Raw genomic sequence first — 23,360 nt, 5'->3', positions numbered from 1 at the left:
GATGTACAGAGGGGTTACAGTTACATAAGTAAGGTGGGCACATTTCTTGTCAAACAGTGTTTTCTCCTGCTTTCCCTCCTCCTCGACTCCCCTTCCTCCAAAATTGTAAAGTTTATTTCCAACATAGTATCTTGTGAGTATCACTATGGCATTGGTTCACCCTTTGTCCTTTGTCTCACCATTTTGTTGTTCCCCTTCCCTTCCCCAAATCAGATAACCATATATACCATTGATTTTGGTATTGTGTAATACCAAAATCAAAAACAGTGACAACAGGGGATAAACCAAAGAAAAAAATGAAAGTGAAAAGAAATAACCTCACACTGGACATTATAAAAAAAAAACCCAAACCTCTTGTTTCCATATCTTGGGAGTTCATTTTGATTATCATCATTTTATATGGTCATAGGGACAAAGCTATTGAGCTACTTTGATCCTCTACTAGGATGGCTACTGTGGTATCACTTGAAGCGCAGCTCCATTTCTGGCTTTTTGGTGCTTAATTAGAACTAAAGTCTCACAGATTTTTGCTTCCCAGGCTGGCTTTAATCCAGGATCCTGAGATCTTGAATATCTAGGATTACAGATGTGGGCCACAGGTACCTAGCTATTTCTAATTTGATCTGGAGATTTCTTTGTTGAGTGACTAAGAAACAAGAAGTGACTCTCTTGAAGAGTCATGATAGGCAATAGATTTAGATGTGTGGAATAAAGATAGGGAGAGGTAGAATGAAAGGGAGAGGGAGAAGGAGAAGGAGAAGGAGGAGGAGGAGGAGGAGAAGGAGAAGGAGAAGAGGGAGGAGGAGGAGGAGAGGGAGAGGGAGAAAGAGAAGGAGAGGGAGAAGGAGAGGGAGAGATTCAGACTGACTATGGGACTGTGCCTTTATTTCAGTCAATGGACATTATCCCATAGGTTTGCCTGAAGCAAGTGGCAATTTTAAAGAAAATATTCACAAAGGGAGCTAGTTATTACATGATTCTTATGTTGACTACTACAGTAGGGTAGTCTATTATAGTAACTCTTATTTTTACCCTTTCTAATGTTCTTCTCCTTGTATTTCTAATCTTAATTTATTATTCCTTATATGTTTAGAGGACATTTTAGCCATTCTTTTTAAGGGACAGTTCATTTTTGTTTCCTTTTCATTTGTCTGAGAATGTCTGCATGTCCCTTTGTTCATAATGGATATATTATCAGAATATGGAACTCCCAGTTGACAGTTACTTCAGTACAGTACTTGAAAAATATGTATTACTTTTTGTGGCCTGTATGATTTCAGATGAGAAATTTTCTGTCACTTGAATTTGTGTTTTCCTATAAGTAATGTTACTTCTTCTTTCTAGCTCCTTTCAAGGCTTGTCATTAGTTTTCAGAAGTTTATGTCTTGCTATGAGTCTTTTTCCCCCAAACTGATTGGAGTTTACTCAGCTTATTGAATCTGTATGGCATGCATTTAATCAAGTTCAGCAAGTGCTCAGACTATTTCTTTGAGTGCATTTTCAGCCTTTCTCTCCTTTCTCTAAAACTGTACAAATGTTAACTTTTTTGTTATTTTCTACAGATCCTTGGACCTCTGTTGACACTTTTTTTCAGTCTAAGTTTTCTGCTGTTCAGATTATGTTTATTCTATCAAGCTTTCTTCACCTTCAATAATTCAATTTGCAGTCATTTTTTCCACTCTTGGGTCCATCCAATGAGACACTTATTTAACTTATTTTATTTAATAAATTCTACAATTTGCATTTAGTTCTTTATTCCACTTGTACTTGAATCAAAGCTGGGCAAAGGTGGCTCGCACCTATAATCCTAGTTACCAAGAAGGGCTGAGATTAGAGAATCACAGTTTGAAATCATCCCAGGCAGGAAAACCTACCAAATACCACTAAAAAAGCTGGAAGCAGAGCTATGGCTCAAGTGGTAGAGCACTAGCCTTAAGTGAAAGACCTAAGGGATACTGGGGACTCTGAGTTCAAGGCCCAGTGTCAGTATAGAAACAAAAATCAATTAAACCCAATGATTTGGGAGAATTCGGGAGGCAAGAGGAAGGAGAGAAGTAAGAAGTATGAGATGGAGGAAAAAGAAGAGGAGGAGGTAGAGGCACCTGCTCTTACTCTGAGTCTAAGGAGGTTAAAATATGAGAGAAGCCATTACTTAAATTGCTTGTATATACAGCAATGTTCTCTTAGGGAAGTGAAGCTCCATGAAGGCACAGGAAACACCTGAAATGTTGATATAAGAGATAAGAGCATATTCCTGATGAAAGATCACAAGTTCAGCAGATAATGTGACAGTTTAGGTTTAAGCAAGGGATAAAAATTCAGGTTAAACAAAGGAAGCATACTATGCTGGAGGATATAATTTCCCAAGATAAGGGATGACCCAGAAGAACTGGCATTCATATGGTAGCAGATTAAGGAAGGAACTAATCTATGCTCTAAATGAAAGAAAAATCTAATAGTAACAATAAATTTCATACCATAAATATCCATGCTAATGAAACTTTGCAAGTAAGACAGAATGACTAGCTTTGTAAATTTGCTTATGGCTTGAAAACAACTCACTATTCAACACTTAAGTAGTTATAGACCTAAAGAATGTATATGCTCTGTTGTATGCAAGCCTAGTAATTCCAAAATCATTCCTCATCAAAGCATATATACTATGCATAGAATTTGCAATATATCCAGGACTTGAGGGCTTAACTACCATTTGCCCAGTACTCCTATTAGTTTTCTTTCTGATAGAATTTGTGATAAATTTGTAGCAACATTTATATGTGATCTTAATTTGAGCACAATTTCTTTCTTTCTTTCCTTCCTTTCTTTCTTTCCTTTCTTCTTTTTCTTTCCTTTCCTTCCTTTCTTTCCTTTCCTTCCTTTCTTTCCTTTCCTTCCTTCCTTTCTTTCTTTCTTTCTTTCCTTCTTTCTTTCTTTTTTCTTTTTTTAATTTTTTAAATTTTTGTTGGCTGTGGGGCTTGACCTCTGGGCCTGGGCACTGTCTTTGAGCTCTTCAGCTCAAGGCTAGTGTTCTACTACTTGAGTCACAGCACCACTTCCAGTTTTCTGGTGGATAATTAGAGATAAGAGTCTCATAGACTTTCCTGCCAGGGCTGGCTTTGAACTGCAGTCCTCAGATTTCAGCCTCCTGAGTAGCTAGGATTAGAAGTGTGAGTCATCAGTTCCTGGCTATGAGCAACATTTAGTGATGGCTCCTTCTACTTCCTGATAAGTCCAGTACAGGCTCAGTTAAGCAGGACAGGACATCCAATATAGTTTCCACAGTTGAAAAAGAATAAAGGTGGAAAAAAGCAATGAGTGGGGTTTGTGTCTGGTCAAAATAGGGAAATCTGGAAAAAACATTTTTATAAAATGTATTACCAATTCTAAGAGATAACTGAAAAAAATATAAATCTAATCTTGTCTGTAAGATTATATTTTTATTTGCCCACAAAGCTGATAAAGCTAGAAAATTTCATTTGTGTGCTTATTTCCTACCTTTTCGTGGTAGCATGACAACTTTTATCTTTTTGATCTTAATTTTAAACATATATATGCACACATATATATGCGCATATATATACATATATATGCACATATATATATGGGATGTCAGCAAAATAAAAAGATAGCAGTTTCAGTTCAGGTGTAATTGAATTTTTGACACTTTAGGTAGAGCTCCAATTACATTTGACAGATTCATATTCATTTTCATTTTAAACTTCTTACGTACCATATTTTTGTGTGGTAGAATTTTTCACTTTACATTAAATAAAGGTTTGGAGTGATTGAATATTTTAATTAACCTCACTGCCTGAATACCATTTCTATCCTGGAATTAGAATCTGATAATACATTTTATAAATCAGTATAAAGCAAACATTCTGAGTAGCCTAATGTTTGTATAGCACAAAATAAGAATTTTGTTTTTAAGAATGTAACAGACACATAATAACAAATGGCTTAGCACATGTTTTAACTTGTCAAGCTCTAAGAATTAAAATGAAAATACTGTCTATAAGATCACATTTAATTTAAACTGTCACTATCCTTACTATCACTCTAAAAAGTTTTGTACAGTTTCCATCTCTTGAGGCTCTTCTACAGAAACCTGATGAAGTTAGTATTTTTCTTTTTCATTTATTTTGTAGGTAGAATTGATGGAAACATTTTACTTCTCAACCATCTAATTTTGATCATGTATTAGTATACTTACATCTCTCAATTATGTATGTTGTATTTTTTGAGAACTCAGCAAGAGTTATATTTCTGTGTGTTTAAATCTGGTGTATCTCCTGTGTTCATTTGATCTTTGTGTGTATCTTTATTCCACACAGCAAGTTTTTTTTTTTTTTGGGGGGGGGGGTCCGGTTGTGGGGCCTGAACTCTGGGCCTGGGCACTGTCTCTCAGCTCTTCAGCTCAAGGCTAGTGCTCTACCACTTGAGCCACAGCGCCACTTCCGGCTTTTTTTCTTTTTGCTTATGTGGTGCTGGGGAATCGAACCCAGGGCCTCAGGCATGCAAGGCAAGCACTCTACCACTGAGCTGCCTTCCCAGCCCCACACAGCAAGTTTTATCCAGCACAAATCAGTGTGTCAGTGTGGCTAGTAACCTCTTTAGTATGAGTCTTCTAATTTTGTTTTTTTTTCTAAAGAATTATTTTATTATTCTAGCTCCTTTGTCTTTTCATTCATTTTAGAATCATTTTGCAATATCCATAAAAATCTAACAAGACTAAAATATATTTGATATCTATCAATCATACTGGAGAATATTAATATTTTAACAATATTGTATGTTGCAATCAATGAACATACTGCATCTCTTATTCATTACACTTGTTGCATTTCTTTTATTAATGGTTTATAGTATTCAGTGTGCATACCCTGCAATATTTTGTTCATTTTTAATATAAAGGACTGAAGGTTCATTCTTGTTATTATAAATTACACTACAATGGTATGTTACTCAAATACATAAATGTATTGGATTTTAATTCTGTATTTTGAAAAGTAAAAATACTGAGAAAAAAATGTATTCATCAAAATTGTTGATAACAGAATTTTGGCTACTTGCACTTTTATAAACATTTTGTTGCTTTGTAAACAAGTAGACATTAAAGACTTTAAAAGTTCAGTTTACCATTAGGTATTGCTTAGATTCTATGCAAAGTTATTTTTTGAAATTGTAATTTTTTTTGGGGGGGGGCCGTCTGGTCGTAGGCCTGAACTCTGGGCCTGGGCACTTTCCCTCAGCTCTTCAGCTCAAGGCTATCGCTCTACCACTTGAGCCACAGTGCCACTTCTGGCTTTTTTTTTCCTGCTTATGTGGTGCTGAGGAATCGGACCCAGGGCCTCATGCATACAAGGCTTTACCACTGAGCCACCTTCCCAGCTCGAAATTGTAATTTTTTGAGTTCAATGAAAATACCAACATCAACAGCTTTGAGTGAATTAATAAAATTTAAGCACAATATGATACAATATCAATATAACAAATATAACAAAATATTCAATCAATTTGTGGTGGATGGAAGTAGTTATTATGTATTTCACCTGGCATTTAAATACATTATATTAACGTCATTAATATGTTATATTAATGATAAAATTGTTTCGTGATTTAAAACAATCATAATTTTAAATAACTTTATAGGAGCTTTAAAGTACTTTTATTATTGCATAGATTATTGGCTATGCACATGGATAAATATATATGTATACATATACATGTATGCAAGAATTGTTTCATAGAATATCATATATGTTTCCTTATCTTAACAGTTTATTACTCTCATTCTTTGTGATTTTCTCTTACACCCATTGATTAAGTGGTATATTTATTCAAGCATTCAAAATTTCAAAAGCAGGATGGCTCAGATTTGACCCCATAAGTTTAGGACCAATTTGAACAATACAAGAGTCAGTCTCCAAGGAGGTACAATTTAACAAAGCATTTCATGAATACCATGCATCTTGATCAGTGTCACCTCCTTCACCATTCTCACCCCCTTTCAACCCACTCCTTCCTTTATTTTTCTTAATTTACAACTAGTTAAAATAATGAAAATTTAAAAAATAAAATTAAATATATGAGCAAAAGGGCAACAGAGAGAAATCTTATGTTCTATGAAATAAAAAATAAAAATATAATAAATACAGTTATACTACCTACATTTCTCTATTAACTTACTAAAGCTTATTTCAAATTAGATTTTATATTGGTATAAAATATTAAATACACTATGCATGTACATCCTTTTTTACATGAAGCCATACATAGATTATAAGGTAGATATGACATACCATGTTTATCACACAAAGGGCTAATCTCAAAACCATAATTCTCATAGATGAAGCTATCCAAACGGTCATCAAACTCAATGTTCTTGGGCTCCTTCACATCTAATTAAAAATAAGGAAACATTATACTCAATATCACATCAAGAGAAACAGTGGAAATAGAAATTGAATAAATACTTTTCTCTTATAGAAAACTTCTTAGGTGAATAAATAAGTATATTTTGACATGCAATTGAAGTGACATTTTTGAAGAACATAACTAGCATTATGTGATTTTTCTTTACAATATTAAAAACATAAATCCTGGTAATAAATTCTTGGAAGTTGAATTTAAGCTATTGAAATGACATAGAATTAGGAATCTATTTGAATATACTATCTAATAATGGACTGGAATGCTTAATACATACATAGGCTTAAATATACAACAATAATTAATTCATATAGCAAAATAATTAAAATACAATTTAATAATTAATTAAATTGAATATATTATATATCAACACAATGTAACATTGATAAGATTAAGCAATATACTAAAACATGTATTTAATAAATTTTCTTGAAATGAGATAGGTTCAGATGACATTAAATACATACATTGGAAGTTCTACTTGTATCTGTTTCAAATGTTAATATATACTTTGAAGAGAATGTTAAAAATATTTACTAATAGAAGTGTGCAATTTTGAAAGATACTTTGTAGTCCCTGGGTAAAGATCAGCAGTTCAGAAAGTGCAGCTTTCAGACAACTTACATTGGAATAGTTTGTGATGGTAGAGTCTTACATAATGAATCAGTATAACTGTGTACCTGTGACTCTAAATTTCATTGTTTCCAGTTATTGCTCACTGAATTTTTAGTCCTAGCAGTCACTTGGGTAAAAGGAGTTATAAATATTAAGGTTTCTAATGCTTTTTAAACATAAAACAATCAAGAATTATCTTGAACTACTCATTTGAAATTGGCCATAATAATTATTCTGTATCTTGTTTTAAAATATTCTATACCCATAGTAGTGGTGGTATTGGTTGAACTCAGAGCCTCGTGTCTACTATATAGATGCCATACCTTTTAAGGCATGACTCCAGCCCTTTTTTTACTCCAGTTATCTTTATATTAAGGCTAGCCTAGACATTGGTTCTTTTATTTATGCTTTCCATGGAGCTGGGTTGACAGGTACTTACCACCATGCCAGCTCTGGGAGTCTCTATAACTTTGGACAGGGTTGGCTTGGAAAAATTTTTGATCTTCATTTGGGTAGCAGGTGAAATTGTAGGTGTAAGCAATCAGAGTTTGGCTCCAACATTAGCTTTTGAGTATGAGTAAAATATACTAAGACAATTCAATTATTCTGAGGTATTAAGAATCTGTTAATATATTTTAATGCAACTTGTTCATAAATCTCAAATTTCACAATACTACTTATTACTACAAATACATAAAAACTTCAATGTCTGAGTTTGGCAGAGATTTTTTGAGTTTGTGGGAGTTTTTCTTATACCTATTTATCTCTCTGTGTATAAAGCCATACTCACCGTGATTGGCAATTTACAGTGATTACTACATATTTAACATAAATATTTATTCAACTCTGAATGTGCTTTACATAAAATTTTGAGGACTTCCAGGGACAGACTTTTTATAAAGTAATTCTACCATGTGAAATAAAATGCTCTAAGTATTTCTTTTCTATGTCTCCTGAGGATGATTAATTTATCATAATTATGTGCATTATTACTTTACTGCTAGTGAATACCATAGAAACAATTAACCCTATGTCAACAAGAACTTACCATAGTACTTCGTTCACATTGACCATCAAAGTAGAAGTAGATATTTGTAAAACTAATGCATTATGTTAATTAATATGTACATCTCTATCCTAAGGGCTATTTTCTTTTACTTTTCAAATAATTAGTACGTCTGCATTAATTACTGCTTTATTCATTCATGCAATGCTTTAGCCATATAATCTGTACTGAAATTTTACATGCAAAATGCCATACAAAATCAGAAATAATGTATTTGTGTATACATTCATCAAATGTGAGATTGTTTTCAGATCAAAATATATGGCAACTGAACACTTAGCTCCTACTTTATCAACATGTATGCTGAAATGAAAATATTCAGTTAGGAAGGAATAAATATATGAATTTAAGTAACCCATGGCATAGTCAAAATTAGCAGATTTGGAATATGATTTTAGAAGCAAGGAAAAGAACATGTAATAAAGGCACATCTTGAAATTCATAATATGTGTGCATTAGGATTTTATTTCTCATGTCAGTTCAAATCACTGTTTCCCACTCATGGGTACTTTCCATTTCTCTAACTTTATTACTAACTAAGCAATTTGAGAGAACATGTAGCCTTGCTCAATGACTAGTGTCTATGGACTCAATTCTCACAGTTTCCTCTCACCAGTAATTATGTCTCCATCCCAAAACTTTAAAAGATATCACACACACACAGATGCACATATATATATATATATATATATATATGTATATATATATACATATATATATATATATATACATATATATATATCCCAAGAAAAGAAGAATTGGAAGCATTTAGAAAATTGAAAGAAGATTAGAGATATAACCTGCGCTTCGGAATGCAGTATAGCATGGGCATGACGCATGGCATTTGCTCTGGGTAAGCCAAAGTGTTTTTCCAGCAGTAAGTGTATGAAGAAAAAAAAAAATTATGCTCCACCGACAAAAGCAGCCTAGATTCAGAAAGACAATAGTTGTTCCTGACAACTAATATCAAAATGTTCTCCCAGACAGTGCAATGTGTGCAATGTGCCAAGAAAGCCTTGGATAAGATCTCCAACATATCATGAGAAATTCCTTAAAATATTTATGTATCATCAGATGTTGTGAGTATGTGGCATCAATATACAATGAAATTCCACAGAATGGAATTCTGTGTTTCAAGGCAGATATAAATTTTAGTTACAATTTTGGTTCTTTTCAATTTAATCCATAGGTAGATTTTAGGGATCTTGTGGAAAAAAAAGATTTGTCTCTATTATCCATTACTAATATCGTTTCGATCATTTCATCACTTGAATTTTTATTTTGTATGTTTAAGTGAGTAGTTGGTAAATTACTCTGACTTCTGAGAAGCCACTGTAAAAAGCAACCCAGAAATCTGGCTTTGTGGTCTGGGTTTTTATCCCAGCTCCATAACAGTAGTGCAAAAGTAACTCCATGATCATAAGTAAGTTGCTAATTTTCCCTATTCCTCAAGTGTTTCATAGTTAAAACAGGATATAATGCCCATTTCAGAGGGTTCCTGTCTTGGGGCTGCCTGAGAAACTGATATTTCAGAAGTGATCTCAGGAAATACCAGTAGTGGAATGCAGAAGTGAGATTTTTAAAAATGGAAAGACTTCAAGGAATGGTATATTATGACACAAGTTACTATTATGGGTAAACGAAGCCTAAGACAGATGTGAAACTGAAAAATCAATGCAGAATACACATCTCAGAACTATACCACACAGGCACACTGACAACTTGCCTGGCTTGGTAGAACAGGCTCTGACATCCAGAAAAAATACCTAGAAAGGCTCACAGTTATTGACAATAGGAAGAAGGTCCAGATAAAGACCAAGGGAATAACATGTCCTGAGATAATTTAAAGAAATTATGAATGAAATAAGTAGTGGAGTAGTCATAAAGCATTAATTAGTAACTATTAAGTATTACTTGACTAAATCACAAGTGTGTATCACCCATTCAATTACAAGTAAATGAACCAAACACTTCAACTAATGTCAGGTTTACATCTTCATGTGTAAAATAACGAGGATTTATTCCTGAGTGCAAGGCACACACACACACACACACACACACACACACACACACACACACACGCACGCGTGCGCACACACACACATACACACACACAGATTCAGTACTGGAATGTTGTGATATCATCAAGTAGCTTTTATGATCCATTAGAAATTTTACTATCAGTTTCCCTAAGGAAATCCTGCAACATCTCCAGGAATATTTACATCTTTCTTTGAAAGAAAGCAAGGGATATAGTCATATCATGACTTTCTTCATCTCTACTGTGGAATACTGTACCTATATTCATGTTTCCTTTATTTTACCTCCACTGGTATAAAGGAGGAAAGGTTTCTCTTCTTCATAGTTACTATTCCTTCTACCTTGACAACTCTGATCCCTGTCAATCCAGAGCTTCAGGTTCTAAGGCAACCTTACTTCGTTTATACCCTTAAACTCCTGCACAACTCTGAATTCTTCCTTCTGTTTGTACACATGCCCAAGTCTCTTCCATCTTAAAATGCTAACTTACTTGAGCGTGCAATATCATTTACTTAAGACTGTCTAACTCTCTTAATCACAGAAGTACTTAAAAAGGACTTTTACACGAAATAATATTACCTTTCAACTTAACTTTTTTTCTTGCCAAGGTCATGAAGTATCTAACAGATAATGATATTCAGTGTCAACACTGATTAAAAATGCAATGATTTTATGATACAAATTTACTGCAGTCAAATTGATAGAGATTAAAGAGCCTGTTACTACTTGGAGTTTACAAAAATTTAGGAAAACAGGTAATATCATTAATGAACTCATAATGGCAATATGAATTGAAACACAATAACTATTTTGAAGTATTAAGTTTTATATTTATATCAAAAGTCTTAACCTATGTATATCTTTAGTAAAAACCATTACTAGTAGTTTTCATAGAAATAGTAGTACATTACTAGCTAAAAATTTTTTTTGGGGGGGGAGTCTGGTCATGGGGCCTGAACTCTGGGCCTGGGTGCTGTCCCTCAGCTCTTCAGCTCAAGGCTAGCACTCTACCACTTAATCCACAGCACCACTTCTGGCTTTTTTCTTTTTGCTTATGTGGTTCTGGGGAATTGAACCCAGGGGGTCTCATGCATGCAAGGCAAGCGTTCTACCACTGAGCCACCTTCCCAGCCCCTACTAGCTAAAATTTTAAACTGGAATTCCAATATTAGACATATATTGAAAACAATTCATGATTTTCATTTTAGACTTACAATATTTAATCACTTAAAGTGATTAAGCGCTTTTTAAACTCTAACTTAAAAGCACATTTTAATATTACTGTTACAATGGATTTTTTAAATCGAAGGTCAATCTTGATATGCTGTCCATTTATAAAGGAAAGGCAGAAGGAAGCAATTATATTATTATTTCTATAAACTTTTGAAAATAAGAATTGACAAATTTGATTATTATCATAAGAATCTTATAGATCAACCAACATGTATTTGTGTTTAAAAGTAAAGGAAGAATTTGGCTTGTATATGAATATCTAATTTTGATTTTGGATCTTCAATTATGAGCTGTGAATTCATTAAGTATATTTCATCTCTCATCTGCAGTATATTTTCTATTTTATCAAATAATGTTTTCATTCTATGAAAAAGTTAATTTAGCTAATACCTACAAAATTACATGCAAAATGTAATAAAAACAACCTACTTGTTAATAGGAGGTCAATTAAAATGTCTTCCTTGGTAGGATTTATGAAATGTACAACCAAAGGTACTTGATGATCAAGAGTTGCAATTACTTTTTGTATGTCTATAGGCTTTGGAAAGAGTCCTATTCCAACAAAGTAGAACTTCCATTCTGTAAACTGGAAATGAACATTCATAATTTTTCTAATTGCATATATTTTGTTGTAACACTTAAAAACTATTAAACATAACAATTTTGTCAGGTAAGTAAAGAATTGTTAATGTAAGCAAATATATTTTCTTTCCTTTCTTACATCTCTTTCACTTTTGTGGAAAATCAATATCAATATCTCCATACTGAAAGAGAAAGGGAAAAAACTAGTATTCAAGTATGCACCTGTTTAAATGAACACGAAGTAATTTATAACAATATAAAAGTGAGTTTTTAAGGAAAACCTTATATTTCTGTTCAAAGACTTTTAAAATGGATTGTCTAACAAACTGGCACTGCATGAAGTTTCCAAAATCTTAAAGTGAATTTCAAATGAAATTAAGTTACCTGCTTTATGACAACAAAGAAGGTAAAACACAGATTGAAGTGTGTACAACTGCATGCGTATTATTTATGTATATCATCTCATACAGTACATTTTCTATTATCACATGAAAAATCATATTAAGTGGAGTAAGCCAAACCCAAAGAAACATAGGACCTATGATATCCCTCACTTGTAATTATTATTGTGTGTCTGGGATAGTCCTAGCAGCGGATCACAATAGCTCAATAGCTATATACATATGACCATATAAAATGATGCATATCAAGATGAGCTCCAAAATATGAAAATAAGCAGATCTTTGTTTTGTTTTGTTTTTTAAATGTACTGTGTGAAGTTGCTTCATTTTACTTTTGTTTTCCTTTTTCCTTTGGTTTATCCTGTTGTCATTGTTTTATTATTTTGGTACCCTGTGTTTTGTATATACATTTATCTGATTTGGGAAGGGAAGCAGAAGGATAAATGGTGAGACAAAGGCCAAAGGGTGAACCATTGCCACAGCGGTAATCACAAGACACTATGTTGGGGATGAACTTTATAACTTGGTGGGGAGGGGGAGTCAGGTGCAGTGAAAGTGGGAGAAAAATGAAGGAGGAGGTAACAATATTGGACAAGATGTACTCATTACCTTACTTATGTAACTGTAACCCCTCTGTACATCATCTTTACAATAGAATAAAAGAAAAAAATTAAGTTTTTCATATTTGTACTGTCATTTGTTAATTTGCTATTAGGTTATATTTGTCAGTTCAAACAGAATTAATCAGGTAAAGCAGAGAAGGACAGAAATCTTTTTTTTTTATTGTGAAAATACTGTACAGAGGGGTTACAATTACATGGGCAAGGTAATGAGTACATTTCTTATCAAGCATAGTTGCCTCCTCCTTTGTTTCCCCTTACCATCCTTCTCATCTCCCCCTCATATTTCCTCCCCCCCCCCTGCTGGGCCAAATTGTAAGGTTCGTTTTTTGACATAACGTCTTGTACATCTCATTGTTGCAATGGGTCCTCCAAGGACTGAAATCTTTACATTTTTTTTCTTTCCAATGGTAGAAGGTATTCCAAACTCTTAGACTTAGGAAAATAAATTCTGAAGCTTCATTTAAAAGGATCTTCTATACTATTCATAACAGTGAATTTTTTTAAAATTTCAATTAATACTTTATGATGAACTGGTTTTGCTTGCAAAAGATGTTAACTGGATGAATTAAATAAAAAAGGAAGAATTAAATCAATTAGGAATAAAAAGGGCAAGAAAAATCATAAAAGTTAGAGAGATACAGTGCAAAGGTCAAAGTGGTCTGAACTCAGTAGCTGAAGAAAATGAATTATTAATTCAGTTCTAACAATAGATGAATCCTTCAAAATTTGATACTATAGCTAGGTAGGAAATACTCAGTTACTGAAACCAAACTTATTATTTTAACTTATTTTTTAAAAATCTTTAAAAGAGTATGTACTTAAGCTCTTTTGTGCACTTGATAAAAAATTTAATGTTCAATGTCTGCACTCACAAATTTTAAAATACCTTATTTATGTGCTTACAAATGGATAATATACTGTTTTCTCAAAAGCTCAGTTAATGATTTACAGTGAACTGATTATACTTGTAAAAATGTTAGTTGGATGAACTGGATGTACTCATATAATTATCTTGAAATTTCATTAATTAAATTTCATTCAAGAATATTCTATCATACCTGTGTACAGTGAAAGTTTATAAGCGTTTCATGACCATTTCTCCCAAGTGCAGTTGGACGAAAAATTACAGGTAATTCTAAGGTGGAATGTGGACATATAATCAACTGCGTAAATTCAGAAAACAAAAGAAACAAAAATTAATACATTATTTAAGGTGATGTGTTTGTGTACTAGTTCTATATAGGGATGATGTTTTAATGATGGAAATATATTCATATATATATATATATATGTATCCTTGAATACATCTGTCTCAGCATGTTTTTTCGCAAACAGTGACAAAAAGGTTTACAGTAAACACATTTAATGGCTCTCCCTATGTACTGTCTGAAGGACCATGTGGAATTATTCAATATGTAAATGGATCAAGACTATTTTTAATGGATGAGTTAGTTCCCCTAATCATAGAAATGTCCATTTGAGAAATTTTCCTTTGTTCTTTTATACAATCTCCAAGATATGGCCTGGTGGTTGGTATAGCAGTTTTATTTATCTCTTTAGATAACCTACTAGTTTAACCTACTAGTTTAGTGTTGTGAGATATGTTTAATATGCTAAGTGTAGGTTCATTTTCAAACTTAAAACAATCCAAATTATGAGTCTTCCCACATATAAGCATGTGTTGAATCCTGATTCAAATGGGAGAGTAATCTTGAGATCACTGAGTAAACTTGAATTCTCATGGACACAAGATAATATATTGTCTTTAATATACAATATGAAGTATTCAGGTGGAAATCAAACAAGGGATATAATTTAGTTTTAAATTGCACAATAAGGAGGTAGCAAATAATTTGTGAGCCAAGATGAAATGTTGTTCATTAAATTATTTTTCAGTTCTGTATCTTGTTTGAAGATGGTGACAGGATGTAGTTCATATGAAGTATGTTTTTGCATAACTCTTTGTCTTCATAATCATCAGTCAGTGCATATTTAATAAGTATTCATAAATAATATTTTTAAATGCTTACATATGTGGACAATGAAAGTTTATATGAAAGTTTCATATACACATATGTTTACATACATAATTACATGCATATATTATTTATATATTTATATGTTTATATACATAATTACATGCATATATATATTTATATATATTTGAAATGTATTATGTTATTTTCAAATTGTTATCCATTTGTCAATGGGTACTTGTATTTTACGTTATATAAAAATTTTCTGATATGTAACTTTTTGTGTTTTGTCCTTACATTAGATTTAACTTTACATTCAATTATAAATAATATTTGAAAAGACTTAATAAACTTTCTATGGATAGAAAGTTCATAGAATACAGTCAAGAATACAGTCCATATTCTTTGTTATGTAATATAAGGAGGCATGAAGTATTTTGCATTTTTTTTTCCTGTGGACTAGAGCATAAACTCTGCTCTAAGTATAATTATATAAAAGTACATCTCTGTCATATTTATTTATTTGTTTATTTATTTATTCACTTATCTTTTTCATTCATTTATTTATTTGTGGCAGTCTTGGGGCACAAACAGAGGGCCTGGACAGTCTTCCTTGCGCAAGGCTAGCTAACACTCCACCGTTTGAGACACAGCACCACTTACTTATTTTTGTTTTTTGGGTAGTTTTTATTGGAGATAATAGTGTCATACACTCCTGCCTGGGCTGAATTTGAACCACGATTCTCAGATCTGAGCTTCCTGAATAGCTATGATTACAGGCATGAGCCACCAGCACCTGAACTATATGTCATTTTCTAATGAGCTACAAGTCCTCCAGTTTGTTATTATTTCAGCTTCTATAGCTATAAGAATTTTATCTATAAGTAAGCATGAAGTTCATGCTCTGTATTATTTTTGGAATATATGGTATTGATACAAGCATATACATGCATTTGATATACTTACTCTTATATGGCAATTTGATGAGTAATGATTTCTAATTTGACACACTAGTTTAAAAACAATTTGATATATTATTACTCAACAACCAGTGAGTTCTAAGAGACAGATGTAAGATTTAATTATTTCTAAGCGTACATTTGTTAAACAGTAATCAAACAGCACATAGAATGTCTTTATTAAATAAATCTGTTAGTATAGCTCCATGATTTACTGTGAGATTCAGTGATGAAAATAAACTATTACAGATGTCTCTTCTCTAAGGCAAGGTGTGGTTGTTTTGCCCTAGCTGGGCTTAAACTGTTGGACTCAGTTCTTTCACTTTGTCTTCCAAATAGCTGTAATTACAAGTGCATGTCACTGATCTCAGTATGTAGAGTCATTTTGAAATTTTATTTGAATGAATGAATGTGGTTTCACATTCACTGCAAACAATTGGTGTCTTATACTTTGGAAACATAGATACTCATTAACAAATTGTTTTGTAACTTATTGTTTTTTTTTTTTAAATTTTATTTTATTTTATTTGAGACTTATTGTTTTTTTAAAAAAAATTTTGGTCCATCATGGGGCTTGAACTGAGGGCCTGAGTTCTTTTTCTCAAGGCTAGTGTTCTACCACTTTGAGCTACAGCTCCACTTCTGTTTTTTGAATGGTTAATTGCTGATAAGAGTCTCACAGGGACTTTTCTGTCCCAGCTGGCTTTGAACTGCAGTACTCAGATCTTAGCCTTCTGAGTAGCTAGGATAGTAGGCATGAGCCACCAGTGCCTGGATGGAAAGAGAGTTATTTAAGCTTGTTGATTTTGGCCCAATTTTTGCCAGTAACCCTGGAATGAGGAACTGGAGCATAGATAAAAGTCAGAGCTATTAGGAGTATCTGGAAGTATATGCCGGGCCAGAGCAGCAATTGAGAAAGGGCTAGAGAAGGAGTGGTTTTTGGGACTCTGGAAATATAACTATTGACTTAAAATCATATTACTAAGAAACTATTTTAAAAATCAATTAGTAAAGTGGTAAGAAAACACAACCATTAGAGCTATGTGCCAGTTAATATAATTGTAGCACACAATTTCAAAAATATATAAACATACTGTTTGAGTGATAGATTCCAATTGAGGAAAACAGAAAATTAGTAAACATATAGAAAATTATAATATAATCTTAAGAATGTGAAACTTTATTACTAACTCAAACGATAATAATTCATTAATATCCTAAAATAAGAATTAGAAAATGCTCTAGGAGAATGGGCTTTCATGACTTTTTGAATGTACTTACTGGTTGTTCTATGTCATTATCCAGGATAAAATTTGTAGGATTACTATTGTCTATGTGTAATTCTAAAGTTTCATGGGTAGGATTAGATAAGGAAAGGGTATATAGAAATTCCCTAGGAAAAAATAAGACAAAAGTAGTAAATTTTCTTGCATTTATAAACTTGTTAAACAAAAATTCCATAAATGTGACCATTACAAGTCAAACAGTCCTTTTCCCAAAAGATATAGTAGCACATAATAATTATATATGTTTAAACAGTATAATAGTGGAGTTTGTATCTGAAATATGAATATAAATTATAATAGTGGAGTCTATATAAGAAACAGGTTTCAATTCAAAATAAAGATATGACTGAAATACGATAAAAATAAAATGATATTCAACTATTCAATCTCAACTCATGAAAACATGTAATAAAATGATTTAACACTAAAAATATGTTGGAGTCCTTTCTTCCAGTATATGCATTACGTAGAAATGTGATGCTATCTGGCATACACACAGTTAAGATAAAGTGAAGTCATACTGACAAGGATTGGAGCCTTAATTAATTATTAATTATTAATTTAATTAATTAATTTAATCCTAAACTGAAGTATTGGATTGAAACTCCTTCGTTCAACTACTTAAACATAATTAAAAACATTATTTCAGGCTGGGGATGTGGTTTAGAGGTAGAGTACTTGACCAGCATGCGTGAAGCCCTGGTTTATATTCCTCTGTAACACATAAACAGAAAAAGCCTGAAGTGGCCTGTGGCTCAAGTTGTAGAGTGATAGCCTTGAGCAAAAGAAGATCAGGGACAGTGGTCAGGCCCTGAGTCCAAGCCCCAAGACTGGCAAAAACAAATGAATACATTATATCTAGAATATGCCCATAAATCAACAAGTAAACACACTGGATGGTAAAAGAAAAAAAAATACACTGGGACTGCATAAATTAATCAGGTCTCTAGGCATTCACAGTGAGATAAAACTAGAATATTCTTTGGAGAAGATCACACAGGTGCAATAGCTATATGCATATGATCATATAAAGCAATATTTATGGAAATGAACTCCAAGAAATAGGAACAAGAGGTTCTTTTTTCTTCTTCATTGCTGTTTTTGTTTTCATTTCCTTTGTCTTGATTATTCATTTATCTGTCCTTGGGAGGGTAAGTGGGGGGCACAGAAATGGAGGACAAAGGGTGAACAAATGCAACAGTGATACTCAGTAGATACTATGTTGAAAATTAACAACTTGCTGGTGCAGAGGAGGGAAAATGGGAGAGGGTGAGGGAAGGGGTGACATTGCTCAAAAAGAAATGCACTCTTTATCTGGCTTAAGTAACTGTAACCCCTTTGTACATTACTTTACAAGAACAAGAAATGAATGAAAAAATCATTACTTGTGTCTTTATCGAAAGACCACCTGAAGACACACGAGCTGATGGCCAAATAACACTGGGAGTAAAGATGAAGTCAAGAAAGGCAAGATTGCTGAACGCTGGTGGCTCAGGGCTATAATCCCAGTTACTCAGGAAGCTGAGATCTGAGAATCATGGTTTGAAGCCAGCCCAGGCAGGAAAGTCCCTGAGATTCTTATCCAATAAACTACTGAGAAAAAGCGGGAAGTGGCATTGTGGATCAAATAGTTGAGCACTTGCCTTAAGCCAAAGAAGCTCAGGGACAGTGCCCAGCTCGAGTTGAAGCCCCAGTACCAACAAATAAATAAATAAATAATAAGATGAAATAAAGCCAAGGTTTTTGTTCAACATCAGAAACTAAAACAGGCAAAGAAGAGCCCTTCTACAAGTTTCAGAAGGAATATGACCCCACTGGCACTTTGGGTTTGGACTTCCAACATCTAGGATTAGATTATAAAACAATAAATGTATGCTGTCCTAAGCTACTCAGTTCATGAGATCTGTTAGAACAGTCATAGGAAGCTACTATAATTACTTGTATAAGTCTCAAGTTAAGAATAATTACTTAAGAAAGAACATTGTGCTAAATTAAGTAAATCCACATTCTATTTTAGAGACACAATATTATCCTTTTCCCTTTATTTCCATCTCTTTTGAATATATTTCAGTTTTAGGAGCAATATTTGCCCATTATTTTATATCTACGACATCCAGCCAAAGAAGCTACAGACTGAGTCTAAAAGCAGTTAACAAAATAACAAATTCACAGTGTTCATCCATAATATTTTAGAAAGACCTGAAATAATGATGAGCAAATGCCGCAAATGATGGCTTATATTTATGCTCAGAGCAAACAATAATCAAGGGAGTTCATAATTTTCAATCAAGTATAGTTTTAATGATTTTGATGTACAAAATAGAAATTGTCATCGTTCAGAATCTTCATGTAATGGTGCATGATAATACATTACATTAAACTCATCTATGTACAGTTTTTCTTATTCAGTTCTTTTCTCACTTATATTCCAAAATACTATAGATTTGATATAGTAAAATTGCATAATCATTGTCAAAATATTAATTTTCAAAGTTTAATAAGGAAAGGTTAGCACGACTTTCATTGGAATGAAATAAATTGCAACCATAAAACTGAATGAGGCAACAATGTCACAACTCACGTTTACTAAAAACATTAATAGTTTTCATGTATTAAAATATTGTAACACAAGAAAACCATATGTAAAAGGTAATACATTTTTAAATCACTTGTTCTTCTGAAGCATTTTTTTAAAATCAGTTCTCTGCCCCCATCCAGTATATCTCCATGATTACATAAAATAATATTATCAATTTAATAGACTTACTTTCCAAGGTCACATTTTAATTCTGGTATTTTATTTACTTTAGGAAGCAAAGTATGTAATTTTAGCAAAAACCAGAACTCTTCATCATTCTTTTTAGGTTGAAATATAATGCTGGTGGAGAGAAATATTGAAAATTTTGTTAGTATACTTTTTTCTTTTGAAAAATGTATTGCTATTATACTTTTTTGGTTGAGATTTGAACTCAGGTATTATCTCTTTCTTCTGTTTTTCTTTTTAAATATATATTTTTATTGTAAAGATACTGTACAGAGGGGTTACAGTTACATGAGTAAGTTAATAAGTGAATTTCCTATTAAGCATTGTTATCTCCTCCTTTGTCTTTCCCCTACCATCCTCTTCTTCCCCACCTCCAAGAAAATTTCAAATTAGTAGAAATAATTGGTTTCAAATACAATATTTGATTACTACTTTGCAATACATTAAAATTTTTCACTTTGTAACTCAAGAAAAACAACACTGTCAATATGTAAATAAATGCCAGTTTAATTGATAGGAAATGCCTAAATGAGAATATTTAAATGTCTTTCAGGATCAATAACAAGCAACTTCCTCTCTAATTCATTAAATTCAAGTTCGGTTTGTTGAATGCATGTGTACTTTCATTTGAAGTCCATCAAGTAGCACATGGTTGTGGAAAGCTTTATAAGCAGCATGTGGTCATCTTTAGGAAGAACAGAGTTTTGTCTTAGGCTAAAAGCATAATTAATAATTGGGCCTGTATCTATGTTTTGTCATCTTTTATAGTATAGCTTCAAACAAATCATATTAACTTTTGGAGATCACTTTCATTATTTATAAATTGGAGGATTCATCCTATTGCTTCTTGATGCTTTGAGAATTGTGTGTGTCTATTAGGTAAAATTCAAGTCACAATGACAATGGAGCAAGTAGCCAAAAACTAAGCCAAAATTATCTTTCAATGCATGCCAGCAAAAAAAAAATTAGATCAAGTAAAACTTACAAAATACTGTACAGAAACAACTGGGAAATGACATATCCCACACATTTCTAATGATATGAAATATTTCCTGTGATATGTTTCTTTTCTTCACATTATACTTAATCTTATTATTTACATTTTCAAAAATACACACACAGTAATCTGTTCATTAAAATAAAAGTTATTTAAATATTCCTATGAGATACTGTGCTTGAAGCAGCAATAAATTTATCTTTGAAGATTTAATGCTAAATGAAACAAGCCAAACTCAGGAAAACAAATATCACGTTTTCTCTCATTTAGGGAATCTTAACTTTATTTTTATTGTGAAAATACTGTATAGAGAGGTTACAATTACATGGGCAAGATAATGAGTGCATTTCTTATCAAGCATTGTTGCCTCCTCCTTTGTTTCCCCTTCCCATCCTTTCCCATCTCCCACCCCCCCACGCCCCACCTCCCGAAACTTAACTTTTTAAAGAACATGACCTTAACAAGGAGACAATTTGGAGTTAAACCAGTAGAAGGAGGTAGGAAGAAGAGAGTGTGATTGGGGGTGAATATGATCACAATATATTGTATAAATGTATGAAAATATAATGAAACCATTAAAATTGTAAAAGAAGAATAAAAAGTAATAGAAGGAGTGAATATGATTACTTATTATACAGGCATTTATAGATGAAGCAAAGAAATTCCTTTGTATAATTAATATATGCTACTAAAATAAAATAAATTTTAAAAATGGAATTAAAACTAATAAACTCAGAAACAGAGAAGACAATGATGGTTGGCAGAGGTTTGAGGAGAGGGTTTAAGATGGTGAAGTTAGTCAAAGGTCATGAAATTTCAGTTGGACAGAATTAAATTCAGAAGATCTATTATATGAAAATTGATGATAGTTAATGTTTTATACTTGAAAATTGCTGACAAAATAGAATGTGTTTTTCTAGCAAATCATTGAAGAGTATGTGAATCAATACATATGTTAACATTTTTCAAAATAATGTTGTACACCATAAAATATATAATTTTATTTATCCATTGAATAAATTTATTATTTGATGCAATTATCATACTATGAGAACATTTGACATACTGCTAATATATGTTTATATATATGTATGCATGTATATGTTCTCATATAATACCCATAATTTTATCTTTGTTACTTAAGGGAATTATTTGTACTAACTTAGAAACAATAAAGAATAATTTTTATCAAGGAAGTTGAGAGTTTAATCTAAGTCCTATGTAATCATTGAATTTGGTTGAGAAGTTGAACTAAAAAAGAGTTGGTTAGTAAAACAGAAATTTAACAACTTATATTCCAATAAACAATCATTTTTCATTGAAGCAAAAAATGTAACTATAATACACTGTGTCACAGAATAGTATGAGCACATATAAGGAGATAATTTTCAAAGCTTTTAAATTGAATTTTTAATTTTAATTTAAAAATATAAAGTGTACCTCTCTTCCTTGTAACCTATGGTTGCTGGAGAATATCGCACAATATAGTTAATACATTCCAATGGCTTAATTGTAAATTCTGAGTAACCATTAAGAGCAGGATCTGTTAACTGCACATTCAGTCGAATAAACTTGGTTGTAGAATTAGAAAGAGGTATTTCAATACAAGCTGTTTCCTAGAATTACAAAACAAATACATAGCTTTAAGTGTCAGTACAGTCATTGTTCTATGTCAAATATAAGAACAACTATTATATATATATATATTTACATATATTTATTTATTTTCTCCTGATCAACTAGTGAACATGTCTTTCCTCATAAGCCTTCTTTGATTAGGCTTAGTAAACTGCAAACATTAATATTTTGATGATGTCTTATTTATTCACAAATGCTCATTTTTTTCTCTCTTTTTTTGGATCCGGTCGTGGGGCCTGAACTCTGGGCCTGGGCGCTGTCCCTCAGCTCTTCAGCTCAAGGCTAGCGCACTACCACTTGAGCCACAGCGCCACTTCTGGCTTTTTTCTTTTTGCTTATGTGGTGCTGAGGAATCGAACCCAGGGCCTTAGGTATGCAAGGCAAGCACTCTACCACTGAGTCACCTTCCCAGCCCTTTCTTATATTTTTATTATCTTCAAATAGTTCAACCAAAGGTTTATCATTCAACAAATCAGTTTATAAGTACTATATATCTTCATTAATGTCACCTCTTTTATCTTTTGCCTTCATCCCTTCTGACTTACATTGATATTCTTGATGATACTAAATGTTTATTTCAAAATAGCTAATCGAAAGAATAAATGTTAAAAGTGATGGGTAAAACCAGGCACCAGTGGTAGTTCTTATAATCTTAGCTACTCTGGAGCCTGAGATGTAAGGATCACAGTTCTAAGCCAATCCAGAGATGAAAAGTCTGTTAGACTCTTATCTCTAATTAAAAATAAAA

At 32.4% G+C, this 23,360-nt stretch overlaps 1 protein-coding gene across 1 annotated transcript in view; it reads right to left on the bottom strand.

Annotated features, from left to right (window-relative positions):
• Cfap47 (cilia and flagella associated protein 47) overlaps nucleotides 1-23,360 on the bottom strand; it is a 236,069-nt gene that overhangs the window by 31,407 nt on the left and 181,302 nt on the right. The window contains exons 54-59 of the mRNA XM_042702461.1: nucleotides 22,415-22,590; nucleotides 19,981-20,091; nucleotides 17,209-17,320; nucleotides 14,051-14,155; nucleotides 11,816-11,972; nucleotides 6,315-6,401 (exon numbers count right to left, since the gene is read on the bottom strand). Of these exons, the coding sequence (XP_042558395.1) occupies nucleotides 6,315-6,401; nucleotides 11,816-11,972; nucleotides 14,051-14,155; nucleotides 17,209-17,320; nucleotides 19,981-20,091; nucleotides 22,415-22,590 (748 nt within the window). The remainder of the gene's footprint in view (nucleotides 1-6,314; nucleotides 6,402-11,815; nucleotides 11,973-14,050; nucleotides 14,156-17,208; nucleotides 17,321-19,980; nucleotides 20,092-22,414; nucleotides 22,591-23,360) is intronic.

Source organism: Dipodomys spectabilis, unplaced genomic scaffold, assembly GCF_019054845.1.
Source record: "Dipodomys spectabilis isolate Male_0828 unplaced genomic scaffold, ASM1905484v1 ptg000324l, whole genome shotgun sequence".
Taxonomy (NCBI): domain Eukaryota; kingdom Metazoa; phylum Chordata; class Mammalia; order Rodentia; family Heteromyidae; genus Dipodomys; species Dipodomys spectabilis.
The sequence above is the reverse complement of the archived record's forward strand: the minus strand, read 5'-3'. Positions and strand labels throughout refer to the sequence as shown.